This window comes from Colletotrichum chrysophilum (genome assembly GCF_026319265.1).
Source record: "Colletotrichum chrysophilum strain AFK26 chromosome Unknown scaffold_37, whole genome shotgun sequence".
NCBI lineage: Eukaryota > Fungi > Ascomycota > Sordariomycetes > Glomerellales > Glomerellaceae > Colletotrichum > Colletotrichum chrysophilum.
The window spans coordinates 245,085-267,339 of NW_026517324.1; the positions used below are offsets into that span (position 1 = coordinate 245,085).

Here is a 22,255-nt window from a genome sequence, read left to right on the forward strand (position 1 = left end):
TCCTGTGACTATTGTCATTAGTCATGATGCCACTCACGTGTAGAAAGCTATCATTGTTCCTGAAGGACACCACAGTCGTATTCTGTCCGAACGAATCATTGAGGTATGAGGTGGGTCTGGACATATCCACTGAGGTTCGCTCATCAGGACTAAAGCCCATTACTTCTTATCGCATTTCACCTTCACGCTACCTTCTTACTCATGAGATTATAAAATATCCTTACTCGCGAAAACAGCGGTCTTTACTTAAGAGCTGGTTTACCATTGGAAGTACGAGAGATAACGTCACATAATATCGAGAACTTCGCCCTCGCCGCCACAACGATAACAACGAAAGCTTTCAGCCACCGCAAAGAGAAATCTTGCTTCAATCTTAGGGGTAAGCGCTACGAGTACGCAAACAGTGACAATTCTTTTGAAGGCCAGGCCCCGATGATTCTTTTCATTGGTACTTATAAGACCAAAAGTGCAATCACTGTTGAGAACAAGCCGCATAATCTGTCTGTATTTCATCGCACCAGTTCGGCCAAGCTTAGCCGCCAGCTTATGTGATGTATCTGAACCCGTTCAAAACGGCTCTCTGCGAGTCTTTGTCGAGCCTGTTCATTGCCTCCTCATTATATTGGTCCACCTCACTTCGAAGCCTTTCAAACTTGTGGTTCGCCTTCTTGAGACAAATACGAAGGCCGAAGATGCAGCACAAACCGAGTACCTGAAAAGCCAAAATACAAGCCCAGGACACTCGAAAGCTTGGGCCGTATTCATCAAGCCAAAAGTAATTGGCGAACAATGAAGCGCTATTCGCTAGGGTGTTCGCAATACCGATGGAAGCTGCTCGTTTGACCGCTGGTTGAACGATGGTGGAAGACAACCAGGGGTAAGTCATTGAATAGATGCCAAAGGTTCCAGCGCTGACGAGGAAGGTCATGGCGTAGCGAGCCCAACGTTGATCACCCATGGCGACCAAAGTGATAGTCCCAGCAATGGCAGTAATGGCAGAGATGCTCGCGTGTGGTGACCTCTTCTGTCGTCTGTCGGCGTCCCAAGCCAATGTCAAGGCCCAGATGAAAGAGAAGAAGTACGGAGGTGCAGTAAGAAGAAGGACGATGGTGTTGTTCTTGAAGCCAAGTTCTTGAATCAAGGTTGGGAAAAAGTGCGAGAACGAGATGGAAGCAGTTGTCGACATTTGAAGAAAGGCAAACAGCCAAACTCGGTAGTCCGCCAATGCAGCCAAGATAGCCTGTTGCATCGAAATCTCGTCCTCGCCCAAAACTTCTTCACTGCCGGCGTCCGCAGCCAAGCGGCCCTGTGCAATGACCTTCTCCTCTTCTGACAGCCATTTCGTGGTTCCCGGGTAGTCGGGAAGAAGGAAGAAAGCAGTCACTCCAACGCAAATTGTAGCAAGACCTTCGAGGATGAAGAGCCATCTCCACGCTGCGAGGTGTCCCACGCCAGCCATTCCTGAAAGAATGCCAGCTGATATAAGACCGGCAAAACAGTTCGACAAGAGGAGCCCACACACAAGTAGGGCCATGCGCAATCCGAGCTCTTTTTTCGTGTACCAGCAACTCAGGTAGTATATGGCTCCCGGGAAGAAGGGGGCTTCGACGATTCCCAAAAAGAACCTAACGACCAGCAAGCCGGCTGGAGAAGACGTGGCACTTGTGCAGCCGCTCACTATGGCCCAGATGATAATGCATCCAGGCTATCATAAATTAGTCTCTGTTGCACAAGTGTTTCCATCGTGGAGGTCTAACCAGAAAGATATGCGGCTGCATCTTGGTCAAGAGCATTGTTGACGGCAGTTGCATCGCGATATAGCCTGCAGAAAATATCGAAATGGCGGTTTGATACGTTGCCCCTTTGACGTGGGTGTCTTCCTGGAGGCCATAGAGACGCGCTTGGGTAATCGAATTTCGATCAAGATAGTTGAACAGATAAATGATAACAATGAGAGGTAAGAGATGGGCGTCGATCTTCCGAACAAGCTGTCGTTCGGTTTCTTTTGAGAATTCGGGCGAGTAGGATCGGTATGTGTCCATCAACGTCAGGTTCTTTGTTGGAACATTCTCAATTTCTTCGCTTCCTTGCTTAGAAACCTCGTTCAAAGCAGGTTTAGGAACACTGTTCATCGCCATTGTGTTGGTTGTCGTCTGAATTGTGTCGATTGCCGAGCCAAGCTGCAAGCAATGGAAACAAAGCTCTAAAGAAACATTTAGAAATATGGAAGACAGAGACGAAAAAGGGTCTTTTTGACTTGGCAAATGTTATGGAGTCCCTCGCGCTTTGTCTTCAATCCCACATCACGTTCCCCATACCCCAGACCAAAAATGGCCTCCGGTCCGGAGCCGATCCGAAATCCCCTCATTCCCCATTCTCACCCCAGGTTTTCCCCATGTCTAGTTCTTGACGGTGCCGAACACCCGCGTTGGATTGTGAACAAGCATTTTCATCCATTGCTCTGTCGTGAGCCATTCCTTCAACGCTGCTAGCTCCAAATGTGTATCAACCAGTAGAGGAGGCGTGGGATTAAGACCCCGGACACTTCCATCAATATGAGGCCAATCGCTTCCCCACAGGATACTGTCAGCCGCAAGGTTGACAAAGGTCTCAATCAGTGGGCGCATTAAGTTGATGTTCGTTGGCGACCGTCTATGCAAGGCTCCTACCTTGACAAAGAACCTCCCAGACTCTAGAAGACGTAGGAAGCTGTGCAACTCCGCGCTACCTATGTCGGAGGGGTTGGCACAGCCATTGTGATCGGCAATGATAGAGACGCCCTCAAGGAGTGGTTCTTGCAGCAAGGTAGCTTCCAATGATGACCATGTCGAAAGTGGAAGCTGAGCCGAGATGCTCCAGTCGTGTCGGTGAACAGGACAATGTCTGGCAACGTCCAGGAGCTGCTTCTTGACCCAGTCCAGATCGCCACCCGAGCCCCCGTATGAACCATGAATACGAACAGACCTTACACCAGCGTCGTGGAGTTTATCAAAGCCAGCTGCCGTTAAGCCCTGAAGCTCCTGTACTGATTCTGGGTCCCAGAAGATAGTGCCCAATACCCGTTTGCTGGGATCAGAGTCGCGACACTCATTCAGATTTCCGATCAGGCCACAATACCCATCCTCTATGGTCGCTTGGACCAACATGAGCTGATCCGTGAGAGAGTTTTTGATGAGTGCATCAACCCTAGCAGGTTCGGGGGTGTAAGCGCGAGTTGCTTTGAAAGGGTACTTTTCTGGGTCGAAGCAGTGCGTGTGACAGTTCCATGCCAACGGAGGAAGCTGGATCGGTGTCATGACAGAGTTCGTCTCCGCTAGCTTTAGCTTGATCATGGTGTAAAAGGAAAGCTCACAATAATCCAGACGAAATCCCTCTCGCTGTTTCGTTTCTCAGGACTTCCCCGTCTGTTCTAAGTAGGGGGGCTTGCTGCGTGTACTAGCAGGCTCTCGCTCGGACAAGTTCCGCTTCCAAAGCCAGCCTCCGGAGGGGGTCCGAATCAACCGGAACGGGGCCGATGGAATTGAGACCGAACAGAATGAAAACAACACGATTCTAATGCAAAGGTGATCGACTCACTTTATAACCCATTGTCAGACTTTGTGTAAGGGGCTGGCCCCTAGGCTTGTTCAGCGTAGAGGTGCCGTCGATTGACTATTCTAAGCTGAAGAAGGAAGAAAGGACTTTATAAGGGTAGGCACCTAACAGCGGTGAAGCAGGCCGGGTTAGGCGGCGTACTGCGGCAGAATAGTGGGTCCAATGGAGCCGGATCTCGGTAACTGCTCCGGCGAAGCCGGAGATATCAATCCGGGCTCTAGCCCGTGACACTTTGAGACTTTTCATCAGGTCGAAAGCAGGCGAGTTTCTCTCTATCTACCTATGCCGTATTCTGTCAACACATCATGTGTGCAACTCAATGAAACTTGAATTTTACTACTCAGCTTGAACAATCACTCAAATAACACACGTTTACTAGTGCGAGATTGAATGCCTTATGACAACGAGAAAGGGAGTTTTATATACATAAAAACGGACTGTAGTTGCCGCAGGAGACGAGAGCCTTCTGTCTACAGAGACTGCAACAACAGCTACCCATAAGCACCTTCATTCTGCTCTTCCACGCAGCCTGATCAAGACATTAGACATTAAGATGCAGCGAAAACCAAAAGGTCCCCTTCAGGGCCGCAAGTACAATGGATTTGGTGACCGAACACCGCACGCATGACCCCAAGATGCGGAGTTCAGTGGGTCTCACGCGGGGAAATCGAGGGATCATTGCGGCTTGGACCTCTCGTTCGCCGGCTTGGCATTATGTATTCGACCTTGACGGCCCAGAGGAAAGACGATTCTCTGTTCCTGGATATCTCTTCAGTACTACCCCTCCACACACAAAGAAATCTCTGCCCTTTGACGAGTTATTGCATTGCATTTCGTGTAACATCTTTTCAGACCAGCTGTCAAGCCCCTCGTGTTTGAACCCCGCACCCCGCATCAACGAGACACAATGGCTGGCAACAGCGCGGGGCCACAGGAACCCCTCATCGAAGTCATCACACAAGCCGAAGACTTCCACCAGGCCGCTGAGGCTGCCATCAACGCCTTCTGCAACCAAGCGCGCGATGGTGTCTACATGGGCATGAACCCAGGCTGGGACACGCCCGGAGGTGTCGCCGCCAGCGCCGAGCGCATGGCTGCCCGCTGGCGTTCAGTCACGACCAACAAGCAGGGTCAGCCGAACACCGTCTTCCTCAAGGCTACGGTCCCGGACCCCGAGAAACCCGGACAACGCAGAATCGCTGGTATGGCCATTTGGCTGCAGGCTTCGGCTGTCGAGGGCTACGGCGAGCCGAGCCCTGCAGACTTAAAGAAGAGCCTCGGAGTCGACGCGCTCTACCCCGACAACGAGACTGAGCAACGATACTTGGCTCAGTGCATCGGTTCCCTTCATCGGCGCCGCACCGAGGTCATCAAGCAAAAGGCGACGGCGAACCCTCCGGCCGTTTTTGCGCTGGATTTGTGCGCCGTGGACCCGAAATTCCAAGGAAGGGGCGCTGCCAAGAAATTGGTGCTGTGGGGTCTGGACGAGGCCAAGCGACGGGGCGGACTTGAGGCCATTCTCGAGGGTTCCAGCATGGGGAGACATGTCTACTCGAAGTTGGGTTTCAAACAGGAGGGACCGGAGATTGAGTACCATGTTGATGATTTCCCCGAGCGCATCAGACCTTCAAACATCTTCATGCGAACTGGCGATATAGAGTCAGCTTGACATCGCCGACGAACCTTGGCGGAGGTATGACAGGATTTACCATAAACAGCCACATAGCTACGCCACAAACACCAAATAAGGAACATGTTAGAAGGTCGTGATCTCATTATGAAGAACTAATAGTACAACTGTTGGAAACATGCCGTCGATATCCATAGATTCGCCGGAAGTTCCTACTCTGATGGGACCTGAAGCTAGACAGCGTTCGAAGTGGGCTCAGTCTTCGTGTGATGGTGCTCAGAGTACGGCCGCTCGTCGCCCGACTTCTCCTTGTGCTGGCCGTCTCCGACAGCGGTTGCTTCTGTGGTTGTAGAAGCGCGGTGGAAAGCAGACTCGTCCTTCTGCTTGCGGGTAATGTAACCTGGAGGTACCCACTTGCTCGAAGAATAAGGCTTGACATTCGGATCGCTGTACATGCGGTCGACGTTCTCGAGAGAAAGACCCTTTGACTCGTACAGGAAGAACCAAACCAGCAGAGCGGCTGCTAGGTTGCAACCAGCGAAGACAAAGCCGTATGCATACGAGATACCGTCATCCGCGAGAGGCGTGAGGAATGAGATGAGGAAGTTGCCGAACCAGTTGCCAGCCGTTGCTAGCGATGCTTGCTTTGCTCTGGTTCTCAGCGGGAACAGTTCTCCGATAACGCACCAGGCCATAGGTCCCCATGTCTATGATGAGTTAGTATGATCTTTGCAAGTCGGTAGTATCAGAGCAGGGAACACTTACGCCTGCAAAAGAGGCAATGAACATGCACGCAGATACAATCATAACGATACCAGTGGTGCGGCTGGTGTCGGGGGGCATAGCTGTACCAACAGACGCGAAGACCGCAAGCCAAGCAGCTTGCCACAGGGCACCGATGAACAACGGCCAACGTCTTCCGTACTTTTCGACAACGTACAGGCCGTAAAAGGTGAGAGCCACATTTACAGCTCCGAGAATGAGCTGTGTCATGATTGGGTCCTCGATACCGGCAGATTCGAAAATCGTGGCTCCATAGTAGAACTAAATACCATATTAGATACAACGCTAAGCGCAATTATATAGATATAGATACTCACAAAGTAGTTTACCCCAGTCCACTGTTGCAGGAAGTGGATGAGTATTCCTAAAAATGTGCGGTATACGGTCTTGGGTATTCCGGAGGACCCGGTGAAGCACTCGGCCCACGTTCCAGTTCCGGTCTTAGACTCTTCTTCGAGGACCTTGAACATTTCCTGAAGATCGTTCTCGACAAGCTCATTGTTGGGGTCGTTCTTCATTCCACGAAGACGTGCCATGGCCAAACGTGCGCCCTCCCAGTCGTGCCTGCCGGCCAGCCAACGAGGAGACTCAGGGACCACAAGAATGCCAAGTCCCAGAGGGCAGGCGAACGCGATGCCAAGACCGATAACGATGCGCCATGAAGCGTCTGACTCTTGAATGTTTCGGACACCAAAGTTGATCAGATTGGAAATCAGGATGCCCAAAGTGATCATGAGCTGGTAGGATGCGACGACGGCACCTCGGATCTCCTTGGGCGAGCACTCGGATTGGAACATGGGTACGCCGACAGAGAGGTTACCAACGCCCAAACCAGCGACGAACCTGCCCATCATCATGTGAACCCAGCTATTCATCGCGGTGATTTGAATGATGTTTCCGATGATGAATACACAGACTCCGAAACTAAGGCTTCGTCGTCGACCCCACCAATCGGCCGTGTACGCTCCTGACAGAGCACCAAGCAGTGTGCCAATGCTCATGAGTGAGACCATGAGGGACTGAGTGATAGAAATCCATGTTGGAATCCCGTTCTCTTCAGGGCCAGTTGCGAATCGTTTCCTGAAGTCCGTGAAGAGGAGCATGCCAGATATCTGGCCAGTGTCGTAGCCGAAGAGGAATCCGCCTATGGACGTTACGACTCCGAGCACAAGTGCTTCGACACCGCAGTCGGCGCCATTGACGCGTATCGATCTAATTGCAAAGTTAGTGATAACATACTAGAAACAAACATCGGCAGATTGATGCACTTACTGCTTCCCCAAACCCATAATTGTGATGCGCTTTCGGGATGTGTTTTTGGTGGTCAGTCCGAAGTCAAAGAATTGCCTGCTGCAATAAGATGATGCAGAAGCAGTAGAGACCCCTAACCCTCAGGATGACAGCATGTGACGAGAAAAAGGACAGCCCAGATGTTTGGGTAAGGTTGCTGTCAAAAGCAATAGGATTCAAATAGTTCAACCCGTATGACGTCTGTGTGTCTCCGACGCACCATGATGACTTTATACGCAGCCACATTCTGCAGTGTCGCAAATATGGTTAATTGTGGTCGCCTGACAGAAACAGCGATAGGAACGCTACCATGACGTTGCCCAGACGTTGTCCGACTCGTAGTCGGTCCTACCTGCTTGTCACTGGGGCGCAGACCGGGGAGCTCGAGAAGGCCAAGAAGGTGTGGGAGGACCGGGGGTGGGATGCGGAGCGGAGTGCGGGATGAAAATACGGAGTACGTCCTGTCTCCCTTTTCTTCCATGGGCGTGATCCAGAAGAAACGCCACGCGACAGGCCGAGAAAGCCTAGCATCCATAGTCTGGGGAAAGGCAACACATTCCACGGCGGCGGATGCAACCAACAAGTGAGCAGACGCGATGGATGTGGCACCCAAACGTCGGGCAATCGTGCAGGCGTATTGACAGAACTGTGATCAAACAGACAGGCCAGACCAGAAACACCTGTTCATCAGAATCATTTTGGCAGCATGCGGTTGGGTGACTTACTTTGGTAGGAGTGCGGCTTGGAGATCGGCCGCTTGGCTCTCGTCATTGCCGGCCGCACCGCAGGGATACGCGAGCCATGGCACACGGAATCGACGCGCGAAGCCAAGACAGCCACCATGCTGCCAAGGCGGAGTCGCGGTGAGCGATCAAATTCCACACGGTCGCGTTGCCAGGATCCGGTGAGAAATCCTCTTCGAATTCTGAATGTCTACAGGGCGCTTGCGCTCCTACGCTCTTGGCCTTTGGCAAGCGGCTCCGGCACCGTGGGCCGAGTGTGTAACACCACGTCTCGGGATGAGCGACTGGAGTGATGCCATGACGATCGCGAGACCCTCACGTGCGAGTCAGCTAACGGTGCGACCAGACTTGTTGCATTCTAATTTAAAAGCTGAACGTGCCCTGAAGCCTTACCGGCGTCTTAGCATGTCCCGAGGCAGACTTGCTTACGCATTCCATCAAACAAGACTCAACCATGCAGATATCCAAGACTGTAGGCTGCTATTAGTTAACGTTAGGAAAAGACTTGTGATAAACTCATTCACATCGATAGTCCGCCACGATGCTTCCATAACTGATTGAAAGACGCTACTGCTTACTGAAGTGGTGGAGGGCCACTACCAGTAGAATCTTTTTAGGCATTGAATCCAGATACTAAAGGCTCGCCTGCATGTCATTTGTACTTGACCAGCCGCAAATTTCCCCAAATATTTCGATGGCAGGAAGTGCTGCGTCTCCGACTTTCCACTCCGGAGGCCCCGGACTCCTCCGCTAGTACGCCGGAGTTGTGTCCGGGGCCCCAGACATCATGCCCCGTTCTCCGCAGAATGAGATTAAAGTCGAGCATAACGGTCCGATTGAGAAAGGGGCTCGCTTTTCAGGTCGCTGAAAACAACGGTCCGATTGACCTGGTTTTTGGTGGAGAACCCCATGGTATTAAATGGAGCTCTAATGGCTTGGCTTCTTGGTTTTACACGTGTACAATGAACATCTAAACACAGTTTCTGAACTCTATGGATACCCAAGAATGCGCTGTTTGGTCATGAAAGGGTGTTAGGGGTTCTCCCTAGTGCCTGCATCTTCCAATCCACGCATCGACACTCGACTCCTGAGACTAATGTATCGTGTTCTTTTCACAAACCTTAGCAGAAGGGAACGGTGCCGCTATTACCAGATCAGAGTTTCTCAGAAGCCTGCTGTAGTATGAGGTAGACGCCAGGCCTTTTTCCCTTATCAGAACATTCAGGTCGCGTTGCTCATTTGCAACCTTACAGAAACATCTTCAAAAAATTGTTTCGTTATTGCAGCCATTTTTCTGCCCTTGCAAAGAACTGTGCATTAGTTAGCATAGCCAAGTTTGACCTCTTGCTTGCTTCTGGTTTCTGACTTGGTCTGGGTGTCACAACATTTTAGAGCTCTAAGTCTTGGTAGAAGAGTGTAGCAAAGAGAGGATTCAACTTTTGATGCTAATCGCAATGCTAATGCATCAGAAACAGACATCGCTAGAACAGAGCTGTATTGAAGATACCAATGTTGCTGCTTACCATCGGTGTTCCGTCCGTGGCTGATAGCCGTGTTGGCTGAGTGGACCTGGCTACGATAAAGTCGTCGGTAATATGGACATGGCTATTCAAACAAAACATTGTACGGTCACCTGATGAGTGTTCCGTGACAACGAATCCTCCGGACGATGTACAAAGAACTTTGGAATGTCTTGTTTCTAAACATACTAATAAACAGCATTGTGCTTCGTAACAATGGCTAGGTAGGCGATGATGGATTCAAGATGGACAACGAAAGTTTTCTTTGCCTTTGAACAATGAATTCATCATCACTCAGGTAAGTGATGCCATGGATCAGATTAAAGCAAGAGGGCCGCCACCAAATCCCGACTTTTCGAGAAGTATCAAACACAACCTCAAAACCATTAGACACTCATACCCGAAAGCGTGCCTCATAATCTTGCGGTATTCCGACTTGACGAAAGAACTATTTGAGCTCGGATTGCGAACTAGGTAGGGCCGAATACAGTTCTTCCAGCCGCCGGTTGTTTCACCAGTATCGAAAGCAGTGCCTTTTTCAGAGCCACACCATCGAACGAACCGCACACCACCTAGTGAGATGTCGAGAGACGGCGATAGTTTCGAGGTCGCCCTGCCGCTCTTCAAGCTGTATTTTGGCGAAGAACTGGTCGACTACTTTCTTTCAGATGTCAGATATCTGCAAAAGGAAACTGACATTATGAGGCAAATGTATATATCTGCAGCCCAGCCTCTGTACTCGCTACGAATGAAAGTTGCCGCCAAAACCGCGCAAGCCAAACTTGGGAAACTCCGAAATCAGCCGACATTTATGAAGAGGGCTGGGAGAAAGGTAAAACGCTGGGCAAATGGATCTAGTATCCTTTCATGGTGGCGGCATTTCAACAGACACGCACGAGACACCCCTGCAAGTAAGCTGGCCAGGGCTGAATTATTTTGCAAACTATTTCCAGAACTCGACTGGAGAGCTGGCTCAAGGCGTGAGCCATGGTTTTACCTTTTTCTTCACACCCATATTTACGCTTTGAAGGCCGGGACCACAAGGTCAAACGAAATTGTCGACGAACCACTGCGGTGGTGCTTCCGCGCCGACTACCTCGTTGCGAATATTATTCGTCTACGCGACAGGGTTTGCCAAAGTTGCCTGACCTTTTCTTTCCAAGCATGGATGTGCCATGGCTTAGAGCCCTGGCAATTGTATCCCACCAAATCGGCTGCATTCGCTGATCTGATAGGCCGTTTTCGAGCCACTTCCATTTTTCCTCAATCCTGCATGGTATATGAGAAAGATTTAGGAACAAGTGAGAGACAGCCAGAATCATTCGAGATAAGACTTCGACCCATGCGGTTCCTCGCGGCTGAAATCATGGATGCTTGCATACCACCTGCCGACTGGGACGCGATGTTGATTGAGATGCAACAACTTATTACCAGGCTGGGAAGTTCTCACAAGAACAGCAAGATCTGTGCGATGAGGGACCTACTGTAGCAATAATGCATAGGAAGCTTTGGAAGGAATCAAGTGCGCAGAGTTGGTTTGAGTGGCAGCAAGTTGTAGGAATGGGAAGAATCAGTGGAAAAGTATGAAGACGACGACCATATATCTGATTTGGCCAGGCATGCCTGTATTATGTAGATCAAAATGATTATCGTCGGATAGAAGCATCCAATATTAATCTATCTCTTAGTAGGTTCCAGACATGACAGAAAGGCGACCACCGTCGGTGAGAAGAATTGAACCGTTAGAATAGCTTCCTGCTCGACTCGCGAGGTACAGAATGGCGCCGCTCATTTCCTCATCGCCACCGAATCTCTGAGCCGGGATGAACTTGTCATCACTTGGGGTCTCGTCCTCTGGCTTTCTGTCACCAATGATTGAAGCAGCCATGTCGGATGGATACACTATGACGGTCAGATATATTTTCCCTTTGACTTTGGCGGCTCTCAAGCTAGATTTCCTTCACACGAGATGGGGTAAATGACTTACATCCTGGGGCGAGAGCGTTGACGCGAATGCCAAACTTGGCTAACTGGGTGCTGGAATGTTTGGTCACATGCATGATCGCAACTTTGCTAGTCGTGTAAGGAGGCGTCGAGACCCGATGACGACTGAAGGCTGAAATGCTGGAAGTGAAGATGACCTGGCTTTGGACAGTCGGGACTTTCCCACCAGGAGCGGGCTTTCCAAAACCACCCTTGAGCGCGTTTTTGTTGCCAGCGTCAAGCAGCTCAAGGAAAGCAGTCATCGTGAAGTACGCGCCCGTCACGTTGATGTTCAGCACATCGTTCATGTCTTGCATGTTGAAATTGTCGAACATTGTCTTGCGCGTCTCCGAGATGTTCTCATCCGGGTTGAAACGGACCGGAGGGCCCAAAACACCAGAGTTGGCAATCACAAGATTGACATAGCCGACCTCCGTGGTAACCTGGTCGACAGCGGCTTGGAGGTCACTTTTGGAACTGACGTCGCATTGAATCGGAACAAAGGCTGCATTGTCCTTGGCTGCCGCCTGCAGAACATCCAGGCGGCGACCTAGGATGTAGACCTTCTGGGCTCCGTTGGCAGCCAGTGCCTTCGCCATAGTGAGACCGATACCTGCGATGATGATTCAACAAGGGGCTGCGGGGGTTGTGGCTGAGGTGGCTGGGACTCACCACTGCCTCCGCCAGTGATGACGGCGACCATGCCGTCAACGCGAAAAAGGGTGCTTGAATCCATTGCTTCCGGTGTTCCGATGGGTATGTTGAGGTGATGTCTGTTCTGTGTTCCTTTGTTGACTGCACGCTCGAAGACGAGAATCACTGGCAGTTATATACCCGTTCCCCCTCATCCCAACGAGCTAATCATTGAAACGGACGTTTCCCAGGTACCCGAAGCCACATGTTCAAGACAATGGCCGGACTTCAGCTGTAGACTAGGTTACACAGGATCAAGGGGCGATTGACCAATCAAATCTTTTGCCTCTGAATAGATCTTACATCAGAACCTTAGCGGCGGCTGCAAGCTCCGACGACGGCCGACGGCGGCGCCGCTGCAATTGGTTAGACCAGCGGTTACAAATCAAGCCAGCAGTTTAGAGCATATGATGTGAATCCATCACTCCTCTTCGCATCATGAATATCTTCTCGATGCATGGGCCAAGCTCGATCGATCAAGGTAAGAGATGTCCTCAGCACTGCCTCTGATCATGGCGGCCGACAGCGGCACACGCAGGGCTACCTTCGCCGCCCAGGTATGCCTGACTTGCAAATCTCGGAAAAAGAAATGTGACAAATTACTACCCAGTTGTGGATATTGCGGAAGGTAAGCTCGATCGACAGATTCTACATTTCCGAGTAATAACGCGCCACAAAGGAAAGGGCTGAGATGCCGTTATGTCCGTCGAGAGCCATCCCCAGCCCACAAATCAAAGCTCGTCGAGGCGCACTGCAACCGCAACTCAGCGAATGTGATCCTCACGGATATTCCATCTTCAGAATTGCACTTGTTCGTGCGAATCCAAGGCCTAATACGGGACACTGGTCAATATGTGGACGGGATCAGTGTGCGCTATTTCGAGGGCCTTCATCGGTATCTGCCATTCATCTCCAGATCTCATTTTGAAGATAGCCTGATGTTTTCAGGGGTGTCACCACCTGCAGAACTCTCAGTCCTTCTTTTGAGTATGTGCTTGGTTACATCTACACCAAAGTTGGGGAAACGCATCAGCCATAGTCCCTCCGTCAAGCCTACTGACCTTCAGAGCCTCTACATGGTTACGAAATCACTCCTGGCCCAGGTCCAAAGTCATTATCCTTGCTCACTTCGTTTGGTTCAGTCAAAACTTCTGGTATCTGTATACGAGTATGCAGATGGGCGTCCAGATCAAGCATTTGCGACCCTAGCTGGCTGTGCTCGACTAGCATATGCTGCTCGTCTTCATCAATGCCAGCCTCAAGCATCATTGAGATCGACTGGGCCTATATCAACTATCCATGCAAGCCATCAAACGACTGATCGTCATGGAGAATCTCAAGAGATTTTCAACACATGGTGGGCGCTTGTGATTTGCGAGCGGTAAGTTTCAATGCATCTCGGAGTGCCATACTTGCTGACTTCGAGGCCCTTGTAGATCAATCTTTTGTGAAGTGACAGTAGATGAGCAGCCACTTGTCACTCTCATGCCTAAAGATGACAGCAACCTTCCAGTGGAGATCCGGTGTTCAAATTGGTCCGATGTCAAAAGTCAATGCCCAGTTTCGAGTTTGTCCGTGAACAGTATTGAGGGCTTCGGTCGAGTTGCTCAAGCAATATGGCTAGTGAACAAGGTTCTCATGGCTTTCAAAATATCCAATACAACTTCTCGCCTGACTCAACTTCGGGATCTTGACGCAATATCTCAAGGGTTTCTTGCTCAGCTTCTACAACAACATCCAGGAAGCGGGGGTATCATGTGCGAAGCTATTTCAATCACTTTGAGGTAAGCAAGAAGTATATGTATGGCCTGCGCATTTCTCAATACTGAAAAAGGAAACAGAATGTTATTCAAATTGCATGATCACATACTCCATCAAATCCCCAACGACTGTAATGACGACGAATCAGTGCTCGGGACTTGGCAGATGCAATCACGCGCTGCCCTTCGTGCTGCGACGAAGATGGTTGTCGAAATTGCTCAAGCACATGGAAATGCAAGCTCTTCTGCGTTCTCCTTCTTCACTATAGCCCCAAGCTACTCGTACCTTCTTCGAGTCGGCCTTAAGAATCTTCATCAACAGAATGAAGAGGGAAGATGCGATTGGCTTGAAAGTGCCGAGGGGCGTCTTTGCTCTGAGTTAGGCAGGTTTGAGACCTATGCGCTTTAGCAATTAGCAGCCGGGAGGGGGCTAGTGGTCTAGGTACAATTTCTCTTGAATCAGGGTCCAAAAGAACGAGCCCGACATGCGCAACTTGCTGATCTCAAGTGAGTTATGTAAACTGTAAGAAGAGGAATTACAGCAGAATGGAGAAGTCTATCTATGTTACAAGATCTTTCTATCTATTAACCTGTTTCGCTATGACTCCCTCTAGTAAATACCCCAATCTCCATTCAACTTCAACTCGGGCGTGTTGATTCCCTGCTTCTCCTTCTCAAGTTCTTCCTGCATAGACCACGGCTCCCACTTGTGCCCTTCAGGAAGGTTGGTGTGTTCAAACGGCGCACCGTTTTGCAGGTGAGCGCGCGCTTCCGCAAACTTCTTGGTTGCGTATTCTTCGGCATTGTGCGTCCAGATCCATTTTCCAAGACCCATTGGTCCACCAGGCGGTGCGTGCTTCATGACTTCCTCCATGCCTCCAAAGCGATGCATCTCGCGCCTGTTTTCATGACCCAGGCGTTGCAGGATTGATGCGCGGCGAAGACTGTTATCGTAGTGTCAGTCATTATCACCAGATACCAAAAGGTTATAGCAAGACACATACCGTAAGAGTTCATGAATCTTGGTCCCGATGTCAACATTGGCCTTTCCTGCCAGCCGAAGACATTCGGGCAGCGACTGGGCATCTTCCAGTGCAGTAGTAGCCCCGGAGGTCGAAGACGGAATGAAGGCGTGAGCACTATCTCCAAGCTGTATGATGCGTCCCTCAGGGGATGTCCACCTGGTCTGAGGGTCTCGCCAGCACAATTTCCACTTGACGATGCTATTCTCGGGAATGTTTTGGATGGCCTCAATGATCAAGGGGTCCCAATGCTCTGTGTCGGAAGCTTTAGGAAGCTGCTTGATAAAGTCCTCACTAGTGATGGTCTCAGACCAAGACTCTTGTGCCGTACCATCATCCTGGAAGCCAGGTCAGCCACGTTGCCCACCTATATGGAACTTTAAGGGGATAAGGATAGCTTACTGGCATCGTGACGCCTACAACTATGCCGTCACTAGCGGCTGTAACAACACAGTGAAACGTATCGCTGAGACGTTGAACACATCTGGTTAATTTCATTCTTCGGCATAAACATACAGACTGCTTACCCCGAGTAGGCTCTCATGTCAGGCCTCTTGAGTGCCGCGAGCGTTTGATGCAGAGCAGTGTTCTTCTCTGGGTCCAGGCGGTAGAAGATTCGGCAAATTACGAAACCAGTCGACACAGCCCGGATCACCTCTCCCATAACGGCTTTGTGCGACTTGGTGCCCAGGCCATCAGCAGCAACGACAACATCCGCTGTAAATGTGCGGCCATCATCAGCGACAGTGCTGGCAACTCCGCCATTGGAGTCTTCCGTGTAGTCAACGATGTTCACACCGAATGTTACGGGGATGCCTAGACGTCGACACTGCTGGTAAAAGATCTCATTCAGCCCTGGACGGCTGACCATGCCTCTCACTCTCAGGGGCCAGGCGGCATGGTGCGGCACATCAGACCTGTTGTACTCGAATTCTTGTGGCGGCGCAATGAGACTACCATCAAGTCTGCGGAAGGAGCAGAAGTTGTCCCATGAATGATCGTGGTAGTCCTTCAGCAGGGTCGGGTAGTATTTCAACGTGGTCCATGCTGAAGGTCCAATGAATAATACGTCACCTTCAGGTAAGGATGTTAGCACGGCGAGTGAAACCCCGGTTACTTAGAAAACTGACCGATTGTCGAGTTCTGCTCGCTCTTCTCTAGAATGCTAACGTTGTGTCCCTTTCTCCAACACTCAAGGGCCGTCAAGTAGCCTGCTGGGCCACCGCCGACGATCAGAACGTTGATCCCGGTAGAAGGCCACTGCAGAACCCCATCAACAACAACACTGTCGTGGGTTGGTTTGGGAGCGTCGTAGTTCTTGACAGTCATGGCGGACGAGAAAAAGTCGAGGATGTCAGTGCAGATAACGAGAGGTCGTGATCAATAGTAGGCGCTCCATGGGACTTATATGTCTCATAACCCTGTCCCTTCTGTCTCTATCCGGCTCATTGATCCTCCCTAGCAACCTGGGCCATGTTGATGCCATCGCCGGTCTTGTGGGGCGGGCCACGGTGGAGGTGGGCCTCGCACGGCGTGGACATTTGGATTGAGACCGAATCGGTTCGGGACGTAATAAGGTGCCGACGATCTTCGAATTTCGGGAGCGCTATGTCGTTTTAGGAAATCCCGCAGACAAAATAATGGGTGTCGGCGCCAAGAGTCATTTGAATGCCTGTATCTCGCGCCATTATCCATGGCATTTCTGGCGCTTTAGGTGAAACCAGGAGTCATGTGTTCTTGGGATTGGGTGCAATGGTTCAACTGGAGTTCCGCGATATCGGGACCGACAGCTGCCAACTGAAGAGCCGCCCCTATCATCCCGAACCTTAAGCCATCGGTAATTAAGCCCACGTTGCCCAGTTCATGAGGTAGAGGCCCACTGCTCAAGCTTTCCATCTCCCCTCGAAATACTGGTCGTCCCCATGAAGAAGCTCGCTCCGTAGTTCTCACATGTCTAGTCTTCTTGATCCGGACAAATACCGCATAATTACGGGATATACCTTTCTCTACCCATGCCAGCCCTGATCTCATCACAGGCTGAAAAGCCGATTATCGAGAACGTGGAAATGCTCAGTCATCTTGGCGATAGTTTCCGCTTGTTGAACACGAGGTAATCAATCTGCTCTACAGATCGAAGGGCTTCTCATTATTGGACAAGGTATGCTTTGGAACAACTTGAGAGTTCTGTCCGGTCCTCACGCGCGTCGGATGTATGATCTTGCATCTGCAGGAGTAGGTTTGTCATGAAAGGAGATGCCTCCCCATGCGCTTGATAAAGGCTTCGAGTGAGTGAGAACTACGAGCTATCATCTAAGTAAAAATTTTCCATTAACGGAATGCCTTTGGCAATTTTCAAGTCTCTAACGCCTGCTTTGTTGCCCCTACAATGCTCCTCTAGTGACTGGGGGGTTCAAGTCAAGTATCTAGAAGAGTATCTTTACTCAATATAGAGGAATTTCAACGAAAGTACATCATTCAATTGCTCATCATGCAGAGTATTGTTGACGATCTTTCGCGAAGTATCTCACCGGGAACTCACCAAGCTAAGGTGGACGGCATTAGCGAAAACAATGCCAGGTGGATTTCCTTTCGGACCGCCTACCTTTTGACATTATCAGGCAAAGTAATATCAGATAAATGAAGCTTTTGGTGTCTCCCTTCGGGATCTGTATTCCGATCTTAAATGCTGGCTACCGTGGAACTTAACGTGCTCTGTTATTCTGTGGACCAGATTTCCTTGTAGACCGCCTACCCTTTGATGCAATCAGGCAAAGTCATACGGCAGTCAAAAAGGTGCGCCGACAGGCGGCAAACTGTGAAAACAAAGTTAGAAGGGAAAGACTTAACCAGGCAAAGTAATGGCAGATGAATTAAGCTTGTGATATCTCCCTTCAGAATCTGTATCCCGATCTTGGAAGCTGGCCGCTGTGAAACACGACGTGCTCTGCCATTTTATGAACCTGGAGCGAGCTGTGAGCCTATGGTCAACTGATCACGAGCAACTACGATTATATCTTTCATCTATCTGGATATCTGTCCACTCTAGATGCCCCACCTCCAGTTCTGACACTCTAATATATCGGGAATGCGTGGAAGAGGTGGTACGAAAATCTCTAGTTAGAAAAGCACTTTTGGTTCCCCACCCATGACGCTTTCATTGCTACTATGCACTCAATCGCTTGCTGCATTATCCCGCTCTGCTACTCACACTCATCTGTTGACGGATGCCAAGATTCCCAGAAAACACATCTGCTACACGGTAGAGCAACACACTCCCGTCTAGGGCTCACGCGGACTCAGTGACATATCACATACGCGAATACATGTGAGAGAATCTATATTTACTAGTTATCAATTTGATATCACGCCCGGATACGATAGCGTGCCGCTTCTTGGAACGTTAGAATCTTTGATGGTATCATTCTGCACTACGTTAACCGGAAAGACCCCAATCAATACAGACAGGAGACAGCACTCTCGCCTAGGGGCCGCACGAGGACATAACGATTGCTGCAAGCTGGTTGGAATCGGCCGCGAGATCTTTCGCTTTAATAAGATTACACTTCGTCCGATAGGTTGTGCTTGGTTTTGTTGATTTCTGTACGATCATTCTCTCTTTGAAAACGATTTTGACTTGATAGATTGCCTCACAGATGAAACAGTAAGCCAACTGGCGAGCGAATTCTTGATCGATCGCAGACACGACGGAAAGGCCCAAAGGAATGACCTGTAGCTCGGATTTGCAAGATATCTGCGGTCTTCAAAGCTGAACACGGCGCATTACTGAAATTTGGGCGGGATCAGAAGGGACCGAGACCAGTCCTTAACGAGCACAAGGTCAAGGTGGCACCCCGAACTTTAATAAGAGTTGTGGCTATGTCGATGCATAACATCGAGCTTGAACTAAGCCTTAACTTTTCAGATCGACTTTGCTTACGTATAAGAACAGCAACGGCCTTTGCGTCTGAAGTTGGGGTTCATTGAGCATATACTCGGCAACATGCCGACTGTAGCACGTCGCTTCCAGCTTAGCCCAATCAGACCGGAGCCGAAGTTCATAGCGCAAAAGTCAATTGGCTCTCTTCACTACTAGAGTAATCGAGCAACGTTGGTTGGCCATTCCTGCGTAGTAATCTCAACCCCCTCACTTAACATCCCGGACACGCACGTCACAGTGGAGACACGAACACGAACACGGGCCAAGGTGTGAGCTTCATGCGCTTCAAAGCAATTTCTTCTGAGCGCTGGTCTACCATTGGATATGTCTAGACTTTCCGAACTCGAGTAGTCTCGTTGAGACTCTCCAAAGGCCTCTTGGCCTGTTTTAACTATTCAAAAAATGACCGCTCATTCACACAAAGTGTATCCATCACAGTATATCCCAAACGCCGTGCCTCTGGCAACTGATTGTGTCCCAGGGCGGAATGCCTAGCCCATCTGATATCATACCCAGTCGTAATGTGACAATTTTGGTTGTCTACCACTTGATGACCCTGGAGGGGAAGTACTCATCAATGAGCTCCATGTAGTAAGGCTAGAAGCATGTTAGTATGTGATGCATGTAAGAGATGAGAATTTGGACCACGTGCCTTGAGCTCCTCGACGGAGGGAGCATCGTCGCTCTTGCTGTACAAGTCGTAGGGGTTGAAGGCAAGGACGGCCTTGAGGAGTTCCTCATCGCCCTCCTTCATGAACTCGCGGTAGGCGCCCTCGCGGTGCCAGGGGTAGAAGGAGTGGTAGCGGATCATGGCAAGAGCCTCGCGGGGGAGCTTGGACTGCTCCTTGCAGACGGTGTACATGTACTCGTCGTGGCCCCAAGAGATCATGAGGTTCTCGATACCGCAGCCGGGCTTGTAGATGCCGTGCTTGGTGCTGTAGACGGGGTGGTGGATGTCGGGGTTGCCCTCGAAGGTGGTGGGGAGGACGATGCGGTTGTCGAAAGCGCAGCCGACGGGGAAGGTGTCGCCGACGACGTCCCACTGGCCCTCAGCGCCGTAGAAGAAGAGGAGCTTGCCGAGATCGTGGATCAGGCCGGTGAGTTGCATCCAGCGGGGCTTGCCGTCGCGGCGCATGGCCTCAGCGGTCTGCAGCAGGTGCTGGATCTGGGAGAGCTCGGTGTCGGGGTCGGAGTTGTCGATGAGGGTGTTGAGCTTCTCCATGGCCTCCCAGATGGTCATCTCGTCGCGGCAGGGCTTCTTGCCGGTGAGGTCGATGGCGAACTTCTCGCGGGCGGCAAGGTTGTACTCGACGGTCTGCTTCTCATGCTGCTCCTTGTAGAAGTTCTTGACGCGGTCGCAGGCGTCCTCGTACTGGCGGAAGGCGGTCTTGTCCTTCTCGGAGTCGAACTTGGAGTCCTCGTAGGTGGTGTCGTCGGACTGCTTGTTAAGCTGGTCCTTGAGAATGTTGACCTCCTCGACGAAGTCGGTGGTCTCCTCCAAGTCGTGGCCGTTGGTGGGCCTGACAAAGGGCTGAGCGACGGCAGCGGCCATTGTGAATGATGTGAAAGGAGATGGAAAATTGACTAGAAAAAGCAATACCCTGAAGATGAAGAAGATTTGGGTTTCCTCTCAAATGGTATCACTGAAAATGAGAAGACTGACTTGGTGATGAACAAGAAGATCTGGAGAGGCTCTTCTGGAGGCAGTCTTTAAATATGTTGTTGATGGCAAGACAAGACCGGCAGATAGAGATGAGAGATTAGTATGGAGGACGACAAAACGATGGAGGAGCAGTCCCGGAAACGCCATAGCAGACTGGAAAATCTCGGAGAGAGCGAGTGACATGTGTCGCGGGGCACGCATGGCGGGGGAGACAGGTACCTCCTCATGCCGGTTTGACGTGAAGTTTCGTACCTGTCAAGCCAACTTGGCTAAGCAATCCGAAAACCTACCATTTCCCGCCACGGCCATGTTCCCGCTTGGCCGTGCCTCGTGGATCATCGTGGTGATGCCCGTGGAGCAGGAAAGACGGGGCGAGATTCAGATCTGTGGAGAGCGTTGCGATGGAGGCGTCGAGTAATTGGGAATTTCAGGTTTTGGATGGACAAACAGGGGCAAAATCGCCGGTAGATTTCCTGAATGAGGCACATCCTTTTTTTCGAGAGCGTCTCCAATTTTTCTAGAACTCTTCACGAATTCCCTCTTTCGAGTATCACGTGACGTGGCCGCAGCTTTTGTCTGCCAAGCCATGCCTCTTTGGGACCGCTGGAAAACACCAAGTATCCCGCGCTCGCAGTTCTGGGAAATTATTCCCGAAATTCCTCAACCACATCCCTGCAACTCCAACGCTTCCTCCACACCATCATCCCGCTTCTCCTCCACGCCAGCCGCCATCCGGGAAGGCCTCTGAATGCAATGTGACGGCACCTTGCGTCTCTCCCTGCGGCGAAGCTTAATTCACGCCCCGCCGCATCATCATGGGATTCGCAGACTATTTTTGAAATTCCCTCTTTCGAAGTGCCTCCAAGGCACGCCTCCCGGGATCCCATGCAGCGCATCTCCATCCCCGCGGGATCCCCTCCTGGATTCAGTAATGGCTTCCCACTGATTGGGCGTTCACGAACACTTCACACTTGCCGAAGGGACCCTTGCCAAGACGCCCCTCACCGTCCCAGACGTCTGCAATCTCTTCCAGGCCAACTGCGTCTCCAATACGGGCAGAGTCTGACATCAACTCTGGGTCATCTCATCGGGGCCTCCTTCCCAATATCGCTCTTCGTGGAAGTTGAGGGCGAGCGAGCCAGCCCAACCCCACGCCGCCCGCCCCAGACATCCCCGCGATAATGTCTTGCCAACCAACACTCTGGAATAGCTGTCATATTCAACGCTCAGGCCACGGGGCACACCTAACGTAGGACTCGGAATGCGTTGTCTGACGCCAGACCGCAGGTCCCGAGTGTGTTCCGGAACGCGGCATGCGGGGATGAGAGACACAATACGCCGTAGACTCTGAAATAGATAGCCTCAGCCAAGGAGCTGGAATCGCGAAATATGTCCGATTCTTCGGCCCTGCATTGCATGAGAGCCAAGCGAGGCCAGATCCTGCCGTCACAAAACACGAAAATCTATACTACCTACACCATCATGTCGGGTATCCACAGATGCTAAACCAAAGGGAATCCAAAGTCCGGGGCCCTTCCAGCCCGTCTATCGTGATCCAGATCCGTCCAAGTGGGAAAACAAGCCTGCCAACAAATCATTATCGCGGCCCAATCATGAGGGCTTTCATCAAACGCCTT

General features: G+C 50.9%; 6 protein-coding genes across 6 annotated transcripts; 1 reads left to right on the forward strand and 5 right to left on the reverse strand.

The window, feature by feature from the left end:
* Positions 1-4,501: 4,501 nt before the first annotated feature.
* On the forward strand, positions 4,502-5,342 carry COL26b_005508 (uncharacterized protein; the record flags this gene model as incomplete). Its single annotated transcript, XM_053178352.1, has 2 exons — positions 4,502-5,253; positions 5,321-5,342. 2 exons carry the CDS (start codon positions 4,502-4,504, stop codon positions 5,340-5,342), a joined length of 774 nt encoding a protein of 257 aa, XP_053037754.1.
* Positions 5,343-5,457: 115 nt separating this feature from the next.
* COL26b_005509 (uncharacterized protein) lies at positions 5,458-7,296 on the reverse strand (the record flags this gene model as incomplete). Its single annotated transcript, XM_053178353.1, has 4 exons — positions 5,458-5,931; positions 5,990-6,268; positions 6,325-7,219; positions 7,280-7,296. 4 exons carry the CDS (start codon positions 7,294-7,296, stop codon positions 5,458-5,460), a joined length of 1,665 nt encoding a protein of 554 aa, XP_053037755.1.
* A 3,948-nt stretch (positions 7,297-11,244) lies between these two features.
* SAT3 (Short-chain dehydrogenase/reductase sat3) lies at positions 11,245-12,279 on the reverse strand (the record flags this gene model as incomplete). Its single annotated transcript, XM_053178354.1, has 3 exons — positions 11,245-11,462; positions 11,548-12,156; positions 12,216-12,279. 3 exons carry the CDS (start codon positions 12,277-12,279, stop codon positions 11,245-11,247), a joined length of 891 nt encoding a protein of 296 aa, XP_053037756.1.
* A 2,327-nt stretch (positions 12,280-14,606) lies between these two features.
* COL26b_005511 (uncharacterized protein) lies at positions 14,607-15,426 on the reverse strand (the record flags this gene model as incomplete). The annotated part of the gene is made up of 3 exons (XM_053178355.1): positions 14,607-14,940; positions 15,001-15,356; positions 15,421-15,426. 3 exons carry the CDS (start codon positions 15,424-15,426, stop codon positions 14,607-14,609), a joined length of 696 nt encoding a protein of 231 aa, XP_053037757.1.
* Positions 15,427-15,541: 115 nt separating this feature from the next.
* On the reverse strand, positions 15,542-16,347 carry COL26b_005512 (uncharacterized protein; the record flags this gene model as incomplete). The annotated part of the gene is made up of 2 exons (XM_053178356.1): positions 15,542-16,065; positions 16,149-16,347. The coding sequence occupies 2 exons, from the start codon at positions 16,345-16,347 to the stop codon at positions 15,542-15,544; spliced, it is 723 nt and encodes a 240-aa protein (XP_053037758.1).
* A 3,148-nt stretch (positions 16,348-19,495) lies between these two features.
* Positions 19,496-20,507, reverse strand: COL26b_005513 (uncharacterized protein; the record flags this gene model as incomplete). Its single annotated transcript, XM_053178357.1, has 2 exons — positions 19,496-19,552; positions 19,623-20,507. 2 exons carry the CDS (start codon positions 20,505-20,507, stop codon positions 19,496-19,498), a joined length of 942 nt encoding a protein of 313 aa, XP_053037759.1.
* Between the last annotated feature and the right edge of the window lie 1,748 nt (positions 20,508-22,255).